Source organism: Hemibagrus wyckioides, linkage group LG24 (assembly GCF_019097595.1).
Source record: "Hemibagrus wyckioides isolate EC202008001 linkage group LG24, SWU_Hwy_1.0, whole genome shotgun sequence".
Classification (NCBI taxonomy): domain Eukaryota; kingdom Metazoa; phylum Chordata; class Actinopteri; order Siluriformes; family Bagridae; genus Hemibagrus; species Hemibagrus wyckioides.
Window position 1 is genome coordinate 8,814,045 of NC_080733.1, and position 15,390 is coordinate 8,829,434.

At 38.7% G+C, this 15,390-nt stretch overlaps 2 protein-coding genes across 3 annotated transcripts in view; both read left to right on the top strand.

Annotated features, from left to right (window-relative positions):
* The first annotated feature begins 612 nt into the window (after positions 1–612).
* myclb (MYCL proto-oncogene, bHLH transcription factor b) lies at positions 613–5,762 on the top strand. The gene is made up of 3 exons (XM_058378196.1): positions 613–961; positions 1,466–2,079; positions 3,201–5,762. Exons 2-3 carry the CDS (start codon positions 1,515–1,517, stop codon positions 3,842–3,844), a joined length of 1,209 nt encoding a protein of 402 aa, XP_058234179.1. The 5' UTR covers positions 613–961; positions 1,466–1,514; the 3' UTR covers positions 3,845–5,762.
* Positions 5,763–7,131: 1,369 nt separating this feature from the next.
* The window catches only part of trit1 (tRNA isopentenyltransferase 1), a 42,500-nt gene continuing 34,241 nt past the window's right edge, over positions 7,132–15,390 (top strand). Inside the window, exon 1 of one of the 2 annotated variants that reach the window (XM_058378388.1) lies at positions 7,132–7,326. In XM_058378388.1, the coding sequence (XP_058234371.1) occupies positions 7,168–7,326 (159 nt within the window). In that variant the 5' untranslated portion in view covers positions 7,132–7,167. The remainder of the gene's footprint in view (positions 7,327–15,390) is intronic. The other variant, XM_058378387.1, reaches the window with a different exon arrangement.

Below are 15,390 nucleotides of genomic sequence, written 5' to 3' on the forward strand. Positions count from 1 at the left end.
AAACCAAAAGAAATTGTACGTACAGTATAGAACCGAATAAGATGAGATGTAGGGGGGTAAGAAATAAATATAAGGTAATTGCACATATTTTTATTGCGCAATGGGGGGAACATTTAACTGTTCATAAGGTTCGAGGTATGAATAATCTCTTAAAAGTGGCTTTATACTACAAAACAAACTAAACTATTAAAGAAGTTAAGCATTATTTCTGGCACACACCCTTATGCAGAATGACTTACATTTTGATACAACTGAAGGTTAAGGTCCTTGTTTAAGAGCCCAGAAGTGACCACTTAGCTTGCTAGACCTTGGATTCAAACCCACAACCATCTGGTCAATAGTCTAACGTCTTAGCCACTAAACTACGTTGGCATCTAAATAGCCTTGGTTGACATATCCATCAAAGAATTTTATATACTGTCCCTTTACTAATGTAATGGAATTTCTCTGACCGGGCAGGTGGCTGAATGTTTTATACTCATTCAAGACTCACATCCCTACTCCTCGAGCCTGTCACTTTAAATGGGCGTGGCTACGCGACTACTACCAGCCCTTTATGTAAATGAGCACGCCCCTCTTAGCCGGATAATACAGAGCTGTAGTTGTTGAACAGCTTCATAGTGCGCTGAAGCGGCGTTGCCTGTTACATCCTGCACTTATCCTCTGCGTCAGCTTGGACTTAGTCTTTGACAAAAGACAACTGAAAACACGGACCAAGAAACCTGCACATTTCTATATATATATATACCTATATATATATATATATATATATTTCCAGGACGCTGTATATAGCTCATTTATTTATTTGGGAAGCTTCTCCTCGTGAGTTTTTGAAAGCTTTGTGAATAAAAACTGCGCTCTACAGAAAGAGTGAGTGATTTTTGTTCGGCGCGGTCACTCGGGACATTTCACAACTCAATTCAATGTCTTGCGGGACACAGACTCTGGAGAATATCTTACGGTAAGCTTGAGGAAAAGCATTGTCTTGTTTTGGTTGAACGACTTAGAAAAGTAGACGGTTTGTTTTAAGCTGCAGTGCTCTGTCAAGGAAACAACGGTGTTTTCCTCCATCAGTCCTCAGCTCCCGGTCCTGTAGATACAGCGCGTGCCACTTCCCGGTGTAGCTCGTGTTGTGTAATATAAATGTGTTACGAAACTTTTTTTTTTTTTCAACTGTTACTATGACATTGGTCTAGTCTTGCAGTTTATTCATTCATTTATTTATTTATTTATTTATTTATTGCACATTTCTGTTTTACTCTTAAGGGAGCGGTGTGACTGCGTCGAGTCCATCTGAATAACAGATGTAAGGCTTGTCTATTAGCTAAGGAGTTATTTTAATAAACCGATATCGAACCTGTTACTGCAATGGAAAATTGACTATTCATTCAAACCGCAAATCTTATGCTCTCTACACCCTACAGACAGTTGTTAGAAGTGTTATTAACTCATTTCCCTCTTTTAGGTCTTGTTTCTTCTGACTTGTGGCTGCTGCTTCACTTCTGAAAGACTAGATGCCGGGAATCAGCGCGAGCCTCTTACCCTTTGCATGCTGGGACATGGAGGAGCCGGATCAGTACCAACACTACTTCTATGATGACCATGATCCAGGTGAAGACGTCTTCAAATCCACTGCACCCAGTGAGGACATCTGGAAGAAGTTCGAGCTGGTGCCCACGCCGCCCATGTCTCCCGTGAGGAGGCAGGATGAAACAGCTGTGTGTCCATCTCTGGGGGACAAACTCGAGTGGGTGTCCCACTTCCTTGGCCAGGATGATGAGCATGAGGATCAGTGTAACCTCAGCTCCATAATCATACAGGACTGCATGTGGAGTGGCTTTTCTGCCACTCAGAGGCTTGAAAAGGCTGTCAGTGAGCACATGTTATGCCAGGGTGTGGCCAAGGTGCCTCTTGTCCCCCAGATTCCCCCTTCGAGGTCACAGAGTGGTCATGTGGAGTCGTTATCTCTCAGCAATCCGATGGCCGACTGTGTGGATCCGGCGGCTGTGTTGACCTTCCCGCTGAGCGGCTGCAAGAAGCAGGTGTCCTCTGGCTCTGAGTCACACACCGACTCATCTGGTAGGTGCAGAGTCCTTGACCTTGATTTAGATCTGTGATGGGGCAGTAGTCTTCACAGACTCACTCAATGAGAGCGAAATATCTTATTCTTGCTTAAAGATTCATTATGCTCTGATTCAGAGCTGCATTTTAAAGAGTCTAGATGTTCCTGAAGACTTGCCAGTCCTGATTAAAGTGTGGTGATTATATTTTTAATATTAAACCTCTGAAGTCAATAATCTGGTCAGCATTGTCCTTTTCAATGTAACATGCTGGTTCTGCATGGGCTTTTAAACAGTTATGGTAACGTGTGAGAATCATGCAGAGGTGTTACTCCAGTTATGTGCCGATGCCCTGGTTTTGAGGTTGACATCATTCCAGGCTTCATGTGGAATGTCTCTGTGGACTTGTGCCATGGTCCTACATTCCTGAGCTTGAACAACAGGATGGGTTGTTTTACTGTTGGGCGGGGCAAAGAAAGTGAAGGGCTGTAAGCTGAGCCAATGAGAAGTGGCTGAACCACATGAGTTGTGGAAGACCAGATCCTGAAATGTTCAGGATAGGTTTAGTGGAGGATTAAAGTATGTTTGTGAGACAACTTTAAAAGGCTTTTTTTTTTCTCCTCAGCAATTTAAAGCCTTAATCGTAGAAAATGGCTGTCTAAAAGAAGATGGTTTTTTGAAATTAAGCAGTTCTTTTAGAGGTCAGCAGAAGTGAAATGTCCCAATGAATATTTCATCAAGTTACTAATGTTCTTTTGTAACTTGTGCATGATTTTCATGTGATTCAGCTAAGCTGGCTTTTGTCACTGAATAAATCCATTTATCAAATAGTGTAGTAATTTTGGAAACTTGAAAGTTATGACGCAAATGTTGGCCTTGAATGAATTTGGATTCATACCAGAAGGCTGCTGTAGGAAAGAAAACTTTTTTTGCTCAGTGGTTATTACTTTGGTATTTTATAGTATCCCAACCAAAGCAGTGTCACATCCCATAGAATATCTGTGTTACTGTTTGATTGATCAGTAGCTGTAAAGACGTTAAATGCAGGATTAAATTAACTATTTTACAGCAGTCTTGAATGTTGTAGAATTTCTTCTAAGTGCTTGAGTGTTAAATGGTTTGTAATGTCTGTTGTTTTAGATGACGAGGAGATTGACGTCGTGACGGTGGAACACAAGCATGGCAAGTCACGGTCAGTGAACTCACGCAAACCGGTCACCATCACGGTGCGCGCTGACCCACACGACCCAGGCACAAAGCGCTTCCACATATCCATTCACCAACAGCAGCACAACTACGCTGCCCCCTCCCCTGATTCAGAGCCCCCTCGCAAAAGGATCCGCCAGGAGACCTCCCAGAGCCGGCCAGGATCCACACTCCACACACTCGAGAGCAAACCGCACTCACCTGTTGCATCTGTTTCCATCCCCACACACTCCGCAACAACCACCTCACCACTTCTCGCCTCATCCCATCATGGCCCCAAATCGCAGCCGGCCAGCCCTCAAAGCTCAGACAGTGAGGACATGGACAGACGCAAGAACCACAATTTTCTGGAGAGGAAGAGACGCAACGACCTGCGTTCACGCTTCCTGGCCCTGAGAGACGAGATTCCCGGCCTCGTGGACTGTCCGAAGACGCCCAAAGTGGTGATCCTGACCAAGGCGACTGAGTACCTGCATGTGCTACATGCCGCTGATAAGCAAAAAGCCCAGGAGAAGAAGCAGCTCAAAAACAGGCATCAGCAGCTTCTTCGAAGGATAGCAGAACTGAAACGCTCTTAAAGTTGGCCAAAGATCCTGGCCAGTCGAAAGGACTGTTTGTGAGGGTGCTTGGATACAAGTGGGGTTTATTTAAGATTTAAGACATCTGTACTTTTTTGTTTGTTCTATTCTTCAACGATCTTTGCACATTTGATTGTGTAGTTATGGGGAAGTGTGTTATATTCCTGGTGTGTTGTGGATTACATAAACTTCACTGAGTTTCCCAAAGAATGCCCTACTGATAAAAAAAAAAGACAAGGGTCTCCCAAATCTCTTTTAATAGTAAAACAATCCTAGATCAGAGATATCCTGAAAAAAAATAAAAATTGTACTATGACTCCATTTGGGCATTGCTTGAAATGTAGCATTTAGCTTGTATGCACATTCGACCACCATAACAAAGGTGAATTTGTGTGATGAAAACTGCATATTATCTGGTTTAATATGTCTTTACCCTGCTGTGCCATCATTCATGTTCAAAAATGATTTGAACAATTCGAAAGTGAAGTTTGTGTGGCCTTTGCAATACTATATCAGGATTGGAGGAGGATTTGGAGACAGGTAGTTGTTACTGTATACCGTTTTGTCTACAAAAATCACATTATTTGTTTTTTTTAGCAGTTTTCTAAACATTCTTGTTCTGGTGCACATCCGAGTTCATGCCTTATCGACATGTTGTGTATATAAACTGTGACTTCTGTAACCATTTGTACATAATAGCTCAGATGTATAGGTGTGTAAAGTATATTATATATGCTTTCCATTTTAATACCAAAATCTAGGTTTTTGATTTTTAACTTTTTATTTTGTTTGTTTGTTTTATGTTTGGATATGTTTTACCTTCATGTGTTCTGAAACTTGGTTGGCCCACTTGGCTTAATCTTATCTCAGATTTTCTGAAAGCTTCTATTTTTGTTAACAAAAGTAAAAAACAAAAAAATTGTAAACATTCAAATGACCGTATAGAACCTTACTTTGCATCGCTAGTCACCTTGATGTTTCCACTGCCTAATCATCTTCTGTTTTTTAAGGGGGTTAGATATATTTGGTTAGTAATTCAAAAATGCTGAGAAGAGTTTTATAATCTATTTTCTTACCGAGTTCTGTGTTTCTTTGTAATGTTAATGTCTTTTTCTGTGTTTTCTCCCTCTTCTTTTTTAAACAAAAGCTCTACTGGTGGTATATGCATCTTTTATTCATGTACTAGAGTCCCATTTCTTTTTTATTACAGTACATTTATTCTTCCTAGTGCAATATCCTTTGAATCACACAACTTTTCAGCTCTTCTTGTATAATGTCATCATGCTGCACTGCTTTCTCACACCTAAACTCCCCCCCCACACACACTTAACTATAGAACCCCTTTTTAGAGTACCACTGTTATTCCAAAGGCTGATTTGCACATCATCTTCTGCCTTAATCCTTTGCAGATTCAACCTAGTCTTGAGTTTAAGTCACTATAAATGGCAATTCTTCATTGTAAATGACTTTCACTGTTGGAATAGGCTTAATCGCTCTGAAAAAAATAATCCAAAGAAAACCTATGGTAGCTCGTTCTTTTGTTTCATCACTGATCACTTTCTCATTCAGACCTCTTTATCGCTAAGATGCATACACCATCAGCAAGCTCCACAGTCTTGTCTTATTTATAATTATTTTCCGGTGGAAAAGCCAAGCTTTAAGAGCGCATTTGTTACAGTTACTGTCAAGGTTTGTCACATAACTTTTTCTCTTTATTTTTATTTTTATTCTTTTTTTGCTTGATTGTTTTGTTGTGTTGTGTTTGTTTTACATTTTATTTGTTGCTCCTAATTTCACTTTGTCTCTCCTTGTGGTTAATTCTTACACTCGGAGCATGACAGCAGCATTAAGCACTTTGTGTTCAGTACCTCATGAGCCCATAGAAGTCAGACAATTAATAAATTCAAAATGAAAACCATCACATCTCTGTGTTTTTCTTTCAGGAAATCATAAGGAATAAAATAGACTGTAAAAGGAAAAATAGCAAAATAAACCAACAGTGGTACTAAACAACACGTAATGTGTTTTATTCCTCTTATACCACAACTTTTTATTTATTTTTTTTATCAACTGAACAGAAAACTGGTGTACTTTTTTATTTGTCAGAAAGACATGATAATTATATACATCCTTCCTGTTAGTATTATTTACTGCAGGTAAAAAAACATTACCATGGCACCATTCACCTGAAATATTAAAACGGCTCCCATCTGAACAAGAAGGGAGAGAAAAAGGAAGTTAAAGAGCAGGTGATATAGTATCATAATGTAGGAGTGTTAAAATTCAGTCTGATTAAAAAAGCTCAATGATCACAAACACAGCAAGAAACCAACACAGGATTGATTATATATATAAAAAAAAGTTCAACAGCTCCATGTATTATCAGTTTCCCAGACTGACAATGTGTGCAGGAGGAATTTTGCTGGAAAACTGAATGCTGATAATATATGAGGATAATAATATAGTTTGGGTTTAAATGTCTAAAAATAGATTAACAGTGTTTGGTATTTTACAGTTTATTTTATTCGAAAGTGAGATAATGTAGCTTAAGAAAAACTGGGGTGTGTTTTTACAGAAAGGGGTTTTGAATAAGATAACTTTTATGACTTTTTAGCATCATAGCTTTTTAGCATCATAGCTTTTCCAAACTTTGGAATGAATAGAAGTGTGTGTGAGTTTGGCTTTGTTTTTATTTTTCTGCTGAGTTGTTATTATTATTTTTGTAATCTTAAAGGCACCAATGCTTTTGCGTTTCTTTCTGTGTTACCTGTAGGATTGAGCTCAGAGAAAGAGGCATTTTGATTATTTCACGCACGGCACGGGGACGCGTATTCCAGACAAATCACCATGGCAACTGACATCTCTTTCCCCCCTCCCGATGGCGCAGATCAGTTTCCATAGCAACCAGGCGGCTATTCGCGTAGTCCGGAAAGTGCGCGTGAGTCAACTGGATCTGGAAAGTCAACAATACCACGTGCGCACCTGATGACCAGTGGTGCTATAAAAAAAAGGAGGGGGTTCATGCCACTTATTGTTCTGTTACTGTTACTGTGGAAAAATACTATTTTGTTGGAAAAAAACAAACAATGTCGTTATTTCCTGAAATGTTTATACATCTTCGATATTTTATAACAGAGACGTCAAACACAGGATTTCCGGCAAACAGCTAAAGACCAGCTCAGGGCCTCGCAAAATCTGCCTTTCTCACGCTGCCACAATGTTTCTATGGAAACTACTTTGGGTTGCTAAGTTACAGAGTCGCGCTGCACGCCGCTTCGAGTGCGCATGCTCAGTGGTGACTGAAGCGCTGTGACACTACCATCATGGCGGCCTCCACTCTTGGTGTGCAGCGTGCGCTTGGGAAAGGAATAATCCCTCCTTTAGTCGTGATTTTAGGAGCTACCGGGACTGGGAAGTCCAAGCTAGCTATCGAGATCGGGAAACGACTTCAAGGGGAAATATTAAGCGCTGATTCAATGCAGGTATGTTTTCCTTAAAATTGCTACATGAATGCTGGAAATGAGGATCAGAGTGAATAACCAGAATATGAATCTTTATATGCACATGAATGCTTTGTTATTTTAACAATACATACCCCCCAAATTCACAAGATATGCATAAAACAGCTCTCATCTTGTGTATTCGTGTATTACGTGTTGAATAGGCTGCCTAGCTAACATTAGCTGTCATTGTGCTTGCATGCATCGTGGTTGCGCAAACCAGCTACAAGATACTGATGCACTGATCATTTAAAACAGATTCAGTTCATTTCTGACATGTTATAACAGCCTAATAACCGATGTGTGGTTATTGTTGGTTATTTATATCTAAACAGGTTGGTTTTTTATCTATTCAGGACAATATGCTAAGTCTGATGAGCTAAAGCTAAACATGTTGTTGTTTCTAATAAAGATGTAATCTATAGATTAAGCAATTTTGCACATCTGTGTAGAAACACTGTACAGATGAATCTCACCCTTTTAATAAACTTGCTATAATATTTTACACAGTCCTTCAATTATATAAAGTCGGAGTCATTGTCAGAGTGGGAAACGTGCCAAGGCAATGCTCTCGCGATACTTGAACATGTTCACGTTTTACTATATTTAGTGTTCCTGAGGATTAGTAGTAATGAAACAGACACCTATTGAAAGACAGACAGAGAGGGATAACTAATATTATTTTACGTTGAAGTAAACCATAAGCTAACACAAATCATTATAGGCTAATTGCATCCTTTCTTGAGACTATACAGTGTGAATCTGTCTCTGTGGCACCACACAGTGCTGTTTACAGGCTTTACAGTTTTTTACTAAAACCCCGGATGATTTCCTATGAACCCCACAAAATAGATACAAAATAAAGAAAGTTTGGCGGACATTACTTATCACGGTTTGCGAATCTCATTACATTGAACATTAAGAACATTTAGTTTTATTTATATACTACTTCTCCTTTAAACCTGAGGTTATTTTTAATAAAATATGGCAGCAGAACCTAAAGATAATCATCACACACTACATGAAACAAGGAAATGTGCGCAGTATTACATTTCTGGTTCCTGTGAAGTCATACTACTTCTTACCCACATTTGGATGAAGGTTTATTTTTAAAAATGCAGCACTGGCATTCATAAGATCTGGAACATTTTTAGGTTTCAGATTTCTGTGGAAATTTACTTTAGTGCAGAAATTAGCCCAGGCGTTAGCTGAAAAAGAGCTGAACATATTTACACCATTTCCCCTAAGACTGTATGTACAGTTTCAGTCGAAAAGGTCAATTAGCAGTAAAAGGGAGAATTTATTAGAAAATAAAAGGATGTTTTTTTTTTTCAAAGTTGAATTTTACCTCTCATGCAGCAGAGGGCTCTGAAAATTTCAAACAGCTCCTTTAAGCCTTTACTGATTTACACTCGTGGACTCGATGCTCAGGCGGCTCTGCATACAACTTGTTCAGGAGTGTAGCTTCAGGACTGTTGAATTGCTCATATTGTATATTATAATAATGCAAATAAATTCATATTTAGTCAGGGGCTGTACTTGATTTGTGATTACCAGGCTATTTGTTTGTTTTCTGAACCATTCATACATCTAGAGCAGGGGCTTTCAACTAAAATTTTAAGTAAATGTAAATCCCTTGCATATAAAGGTCTGGACAAGCAAGTGATGTCCCAACAAGGCAACAGCAGCTACTTTTTTAATAAGCATTAGTGACCAGTTCCTCTCTATAATTAAAACAGTAGGTGTATATTATGCTCTGTTTTGTTTTTTAGTTTCACTTCATGTTACCACTTTTTACTTAAATCTATGGACTTCGAACTGCCGAGACACATCTGTTTCGAAATTGACACAGAGAGAATGAACACATACTTCTCTTTACATTCATCTTTAAACGCTCAGTTTTTTTATTGTTGACTTGACTTTAAACAGGCATTGTCGTGTGATAACTAATCAGACTGGAGAGGATAAATAAAATAATAAAAAAAACACTGTCTGTGAAAACTGCTTTTTCTAAATGAATGTCTCTCATTTCTGGTCGGATAAATGATTGGGATTGGATAAGCAGCAACAGAGGATCTGCTGAGCTGTTTTGTGTTTAGAAATCTAGAGAACTATGGCGATATTTTTTTCTCTCCTTTAGACTCCATCTAACAGGCAGCAGGTCAGAGGTGAAACCTTCCTCACCAGCGCTTACTGCCTATTACCTACTTCCACTCCCTTCAGTATTTTTCCACATCAAAGTAAAGGTAGTGGAAATGGTGTAATGAGTTGAGGATGCTGTTATCATCTTTAAAAAAAATGGCAGAAACAGTGATGGAAGCACCGACATAAAGAGTATACATAGTCTATCTAGCAATGAAACCGATCTTTTCAGAAAATGTTTGAGAAATTGATATTAAGAGACACTATGGTGTTGTGGCACATACTGCTCCCGTTGTTTATGTTGGTATTGCAACCTGAGCACATTGTGTACATGCATAATCAACAGGCGTACTAACCATGTTGTGTGCATATGGTGAAAACCAAATATAATCACAGCCTTTGTATTAACATCCGCCTCAGGTGATTAGTCACAAGGGCACACCTGATATACATGTGTCTCAAACATCTTTACTGACCCCTTGGAAACAGATTTTGTGAACTCTGTGGTGCTCGATGTTGTCAGCAGCGGCTGACAGTAATGCTGTACCTTTGTTATTATATTCAGCGTAATGAACTGAATAATTTGTGATTTAGTAGTAATATTTGGAGCACTTGATGTTTGGTTTGGTGCTAAGGTAGCTAGCTAGTTATACAAGTTAGCATTGGATGTCACAGTGTAGATTGTTTGGGTATATTGTGACAGGGTTGGCTTTTGTTAAATAAATCACTGAGATTATGTCCAAGTAAATTGAGGCTTTCATACGGAAATCTCACTCGTGTCTGCTTGTGACGGTATTGCTAATAGAATTCAGATTTGACTGTGCATTACAACAAACATGCTCCACAGTGCTGACGAATTCTCGAATCTGATTGGTCAGAAGGTGTTGCGATAAGAATTTTCTAAAAGAGCAGCTCTGACCGCAGTGCTGGCTGTTATTCAAATCACAGTTTTATAATAATGCCCTCATTGTCATCATTACTATAGTAACAGCTCATTCACAGGGACTTGCATGGATGTTTCACGTAATTAAATAATAAACAAATAAAAAAATAATCAAAGGTGTGTCTGGTTGCTGAGCTTTGCAGCGGTCAGGAAGTTTTCCATCATGGGAGAGTCAGGCGTTGTATTTTTTTCTTAATAATGAAATTATTTCTTAATAATTTTTTTATAGAGAGGTTGCTGAGGGAACAACTTTTAATAGCTGCTGTAATGTAAGTGATAACAGGAACTAGATTGTTTTACACACATTCCACAAAGTTAAACATAAAATGGATAAAAACATATGTTGCTCTTCTAATAGGAATATATAAAAATTAAATCCATTATCCTGTCATTGTTTTTATTTTCTGTAGGCCTAACAACATGCCCCACTGTATAATTGCTAACATAAGCATTTAATTATTCCACACATTATTTTTATGCTTTCTTCCACCACTGGCCATTAGTGCGTCTGCTGAAATTCTCCAAGAATGAGTGCTTGAATATTTTCAGGATTTATCTTCTTAAGTACTGAGTTTTTTCTTCAGTAGTGTCCTTTGCATTTTTAAGGGAAGAGTTTGACTTGTTCATGCTTTAAAACAACATGGTCGCAGTAAGGATGTGCACGAGGATTCAGAGGGCCCGTTAACCCGTATCTGACTGGAGGAATGTTTAAATGTAAAAATGATGCTGCAAGTGATTATGCAACATTAAACACTGTTACCTGAATATCTGTTTTATTAATTCTTACAGATGTGCAAATATTAAAAATAGGCAGAAGGACTCATTTGCAGGTAGTTTATTGCTCTGAAAGGTGGTGTTGTAATCTGTTTTGGAAGAAGAATAATGCTCCTGACTAGTGATAATAAACAATAATAGTTTCTTATTATTGACATTATTTATTCATTCATTCATTCATTCATTCATTCATTCATATAATTGTAACTATATATTAATACTGTTTAAAATTCTGATTCCTATTTATCTGTTTTGTTTTGTGAATTATTATGGCCACATGCAGAAATGTTATAGTAAATGTATACATGGTGAGACTTTTTCCCCCCATAGAATTGCTGCAGATTTTATTTTTATGGCCACATTAGAGCTGAGGCTTTGTCCCTAAAACTCAGACTCAGTCTCCACCATAATAACCCATTCACCCATTTATGAAGTGCTGCACTTTTATAATTTAGGGACACTCTGCCCTTGTCTTATGTTTCTTGACCTTGAGCTTGTGTTCACGGCTGTCACCTGGTGCAGTTAACTAGGTTACGCTAATGAAATTCCTGCAGCACAAGCTCCTTACACTCCATAGAAAGTGGGTGTGTGGGTATAAACCTCACACTTGTGTTAGAGAGGGAGTTTGTGCAAGGCTATTGTTGCGTTGGGGTTGCCGTTGCTCAGACACTATAGGGAAGCGCCATTGTCATGCTCAGTTGGTTCCCACACTCTTATTGTGTAGAAGAGCCTCCGTTTGCCAATGCTGGCGTTCAGCGATTGTGCCGCTTGTATACGATGCTATTGACACTTTGAATAGCAGTACTGTATGGGGTGCAAGTCAGATTGTTATGGTTAATGCGACCATGTTAAGTTTGTGTTATTTAATAATGGTGGACACACCTAGTCGAGCCATTGGAATGAACCTTGACCTTAAAGGTCACGGAGATCAGAGTTCAAAGACTATGACGACGAGTGAGGGCTCATGGGAACCTCATACAGGACTGTGTGTTCTCTCAGAAAGAGGGATGAAAATAAAAGAAAGAAAGGGACTTTCAGTGTATCCTTTTGACCATGGGAGGTCTCGGAGGTCTTGAAGGGCAGTTTACTGGGTCACTAATAAAATTAAAAAACTGGGGCACATCAGTCACAAGGGAATTAAAATATCTTTGGAGTTGGTGATGGCTTAATGTGCCAAGGAGTTGTCTTTAGAGGAGTGCATGTTTTAATACATTTAATACAAATGAAAACTAATGTAAACAAATCTATTTGTATGAAATGACCAAAATTAGGTGGGTATGTGTCACCAGTGTGAGTTATTTTTTATACCTTGTTGTATAGAAGCACAATTATTTCAACTATTAGTCTAAATCAGAAGGAAGAATTGGTTCATTGGCTGTTTGATTTGGTTTCACATTGTACAGAATTAAACCCATAACATTGGTCAGGGTGCATTTAGAGCGTACTCATAAAACTCATAAAATGAGCTGACACAAAATAAAAAACGTGATCAATATAAAGATATCTAGCATTTATCTCAGTTTGTTCGATAGTCCAGCAATCCACATCACATCACATTTCTGCAATCCAACAGGTCTGTACTTTGGTTCAGTTTATGACTCACAGATCAGTGCAGCAGCTCACATCTACAGAAAACAGAAAACAATACTGCTCTCGACTCATAAAACATGTCATGATTTGCTCCTATCCTGCAGTTGGGTCGATTCAGGACCATGAGTTAGAATCAGACCAAATACTGTGTTCACACCTGGGCAAATAAACCACATCAATGTATATAAGTTGCTACAAGTTCTTGAGAAATTGCTATACTTTAAAAGAAAATGAAAATATTTTTTATACAAATTTTGCCTTAAAAATAAAAACAAAAAAAATGCAAAGCTGGCGAGGAGAACTGTTTGTAGCTAAGATAATAGAAGGAATATCTAGGAACTAACTCGTCTTGCAAATGTTCCATGAGAACTGTAACTATAAACATTAAAATAGTACGACATTTTGTTTATTAAATGATTAAAGAGGAGTAACTCACTTCAGATCACGCCGTTAGAGGAAAATAATCAACATTCCGAATGATAATCAATAAAATGAAAATTCATGTAACATGTTTAGTGTGATACTTGTTTTGTTGACAGCTTCTATCAAGTCTTCCCGATCAAGGAGGATTTATGGACATGTGACTTTTATGAGATCCTAATTTCATTCTCTCGTCTTGAGTAATGTACACACCCCTCAGGAGACCTCGACTTCTCTGCACTTACACTTACAGCTCAAACTGTGCAGGGCATTAAAAATTCACAAATCCTGACTGTAGATTTGATTAATGCTGCCTGTGCAGGTTAGAAAGCGAGCCTGATGGTATGTTCTCACCTCTGTGCTGTAGCGCCTTCACACTTTCACCATAACTACACTTAACATCATACCAGAATCAAAGGATGTGATTTATTCAGAAATAACTCGTGATTTATGCAGTGCTTCAAAAAAACCCCCTCTCATTATAGGTGTAAGCGACGAGCCTGAAATATCGTCCCGTTTTTGTGAACGAGCAGTTTAATGCTAATTTCGTCTGAGCTGTGTGCTGATGCAGGCCCTTTAATGTGATTGTGTGATATTTGCCACCTCTTTCATAGTGAGCCACACCTGTGTGAGGTCTCCTGTGCACTAACCTCTTCCACTGTGTCGTACTGACGCTTGAACAGTGTGAATGGAAACTGGAAAAAAAAGACCAAAGCAAATCAAAAAACCTTTATATACAAACATATATTCATATATCATTACATACGCATCATTGAGAGACACAGACAGGAGGTACATTGTGAACATTATGCTTTCAGATATAGTGCCATCTTTTAGCTCGACCGCTTAAATTGAAAACAGCGATAATGAAATAAAACACACCTTAAAGGAATAGCTGTATTTACTGTCTGGGATAAAAGAGAATCGTGGTTCACATTCGAAAGCTATAGCTACTTAAGTGTCAAAACCTTTTGAATCATTTCCGTCACTCCAAGCACACCAGAGGCCAAATTTAATTTGCACTGAATGAATGAAAATCCAATTGTGTCAGGCTGTCTGGCATCATGCCTTGCGACACAGTACATGTCTGGCTTGACGTCTGTGTTCATCCAGACTTCCGCGGGAGCTTGATGGAGCCTCTGATAAGCCTGATAAGGTCAGAGGAAATCATACTGATTCTAAGGAGCAGAACATTGGTTGCTGTACATGAAAATGGACATCTTTGTTGTTTGTTGAATCTACTTTTAGCTTCTTGACCTAGTCAGGAAGACTGTCTTAATGAACCTGGTGCTTTAACATGTGCAGTCTCGTCCCTTTGAAGGCAACTAAAACGTGTCTGGTTTGAGTTCTGACAGGTTTTTCAAGTCGCGAATGTATCATTGTAAACAATAAGCGATTGTTTGATTGTTTTATTCCATAATTTTATTTGAATGGATGTGATTTTTAGTCTGTTTTGTTGCTGTCAGACTGATGGACCACTATATGGATTGAAAAAAATTGTTGATGCTTCTCAAAATCCACTTTTTTTGTTACGTTTGCTTGTGAACGTTTCATCAGCAAACATTTAATTAGCTAATCCTGGGAACACTGGGTTTGAGTTGGGAATACACTCCAGATGGGACCGAAGTCCAGTGTAAGGCATTATGCACAGACCCTGTCTAACTTACAGTGTAGCCAGTCCACCTACAGACGTTGAGGAAACCGGGGAACCCAGAGAGAAACCATGTGAACATGCACAGAAACATATTTTTCTCCTGTATGTCCACTTGCCCATTTTCACCCACCATCCAACTCTCCACATCATACTCCAGCTACCAATCAGGAAAAGTGCAGGCCACCACAGCCTTCCTCCAGAACATGTAAAGCCAGTCAACTGCTTCTATTTGAACTGTTGCTCATGCTGCCCCATGAGGTAGCGTAATACACTAAAGCTCTTTCTGCCCTGTTCCGCATACATGAGCTCACAGATGCCCATGATAGGCAGGTGTTACTGTGATTGAGAAAGAGCCTTTGCTGTCCTTCCTCACGCTTCTATAAACCAATGTCTTGGTTCGAATGAATCAAATGCCAACATTTTGAAAATTTCAGAAGTGTGTTGTCATATTATTAGAGATTTATTTAACAACAGCCAAAATATTTATTTCAGTAATATAAGCTAAGCATGCAGGATCTGTTCT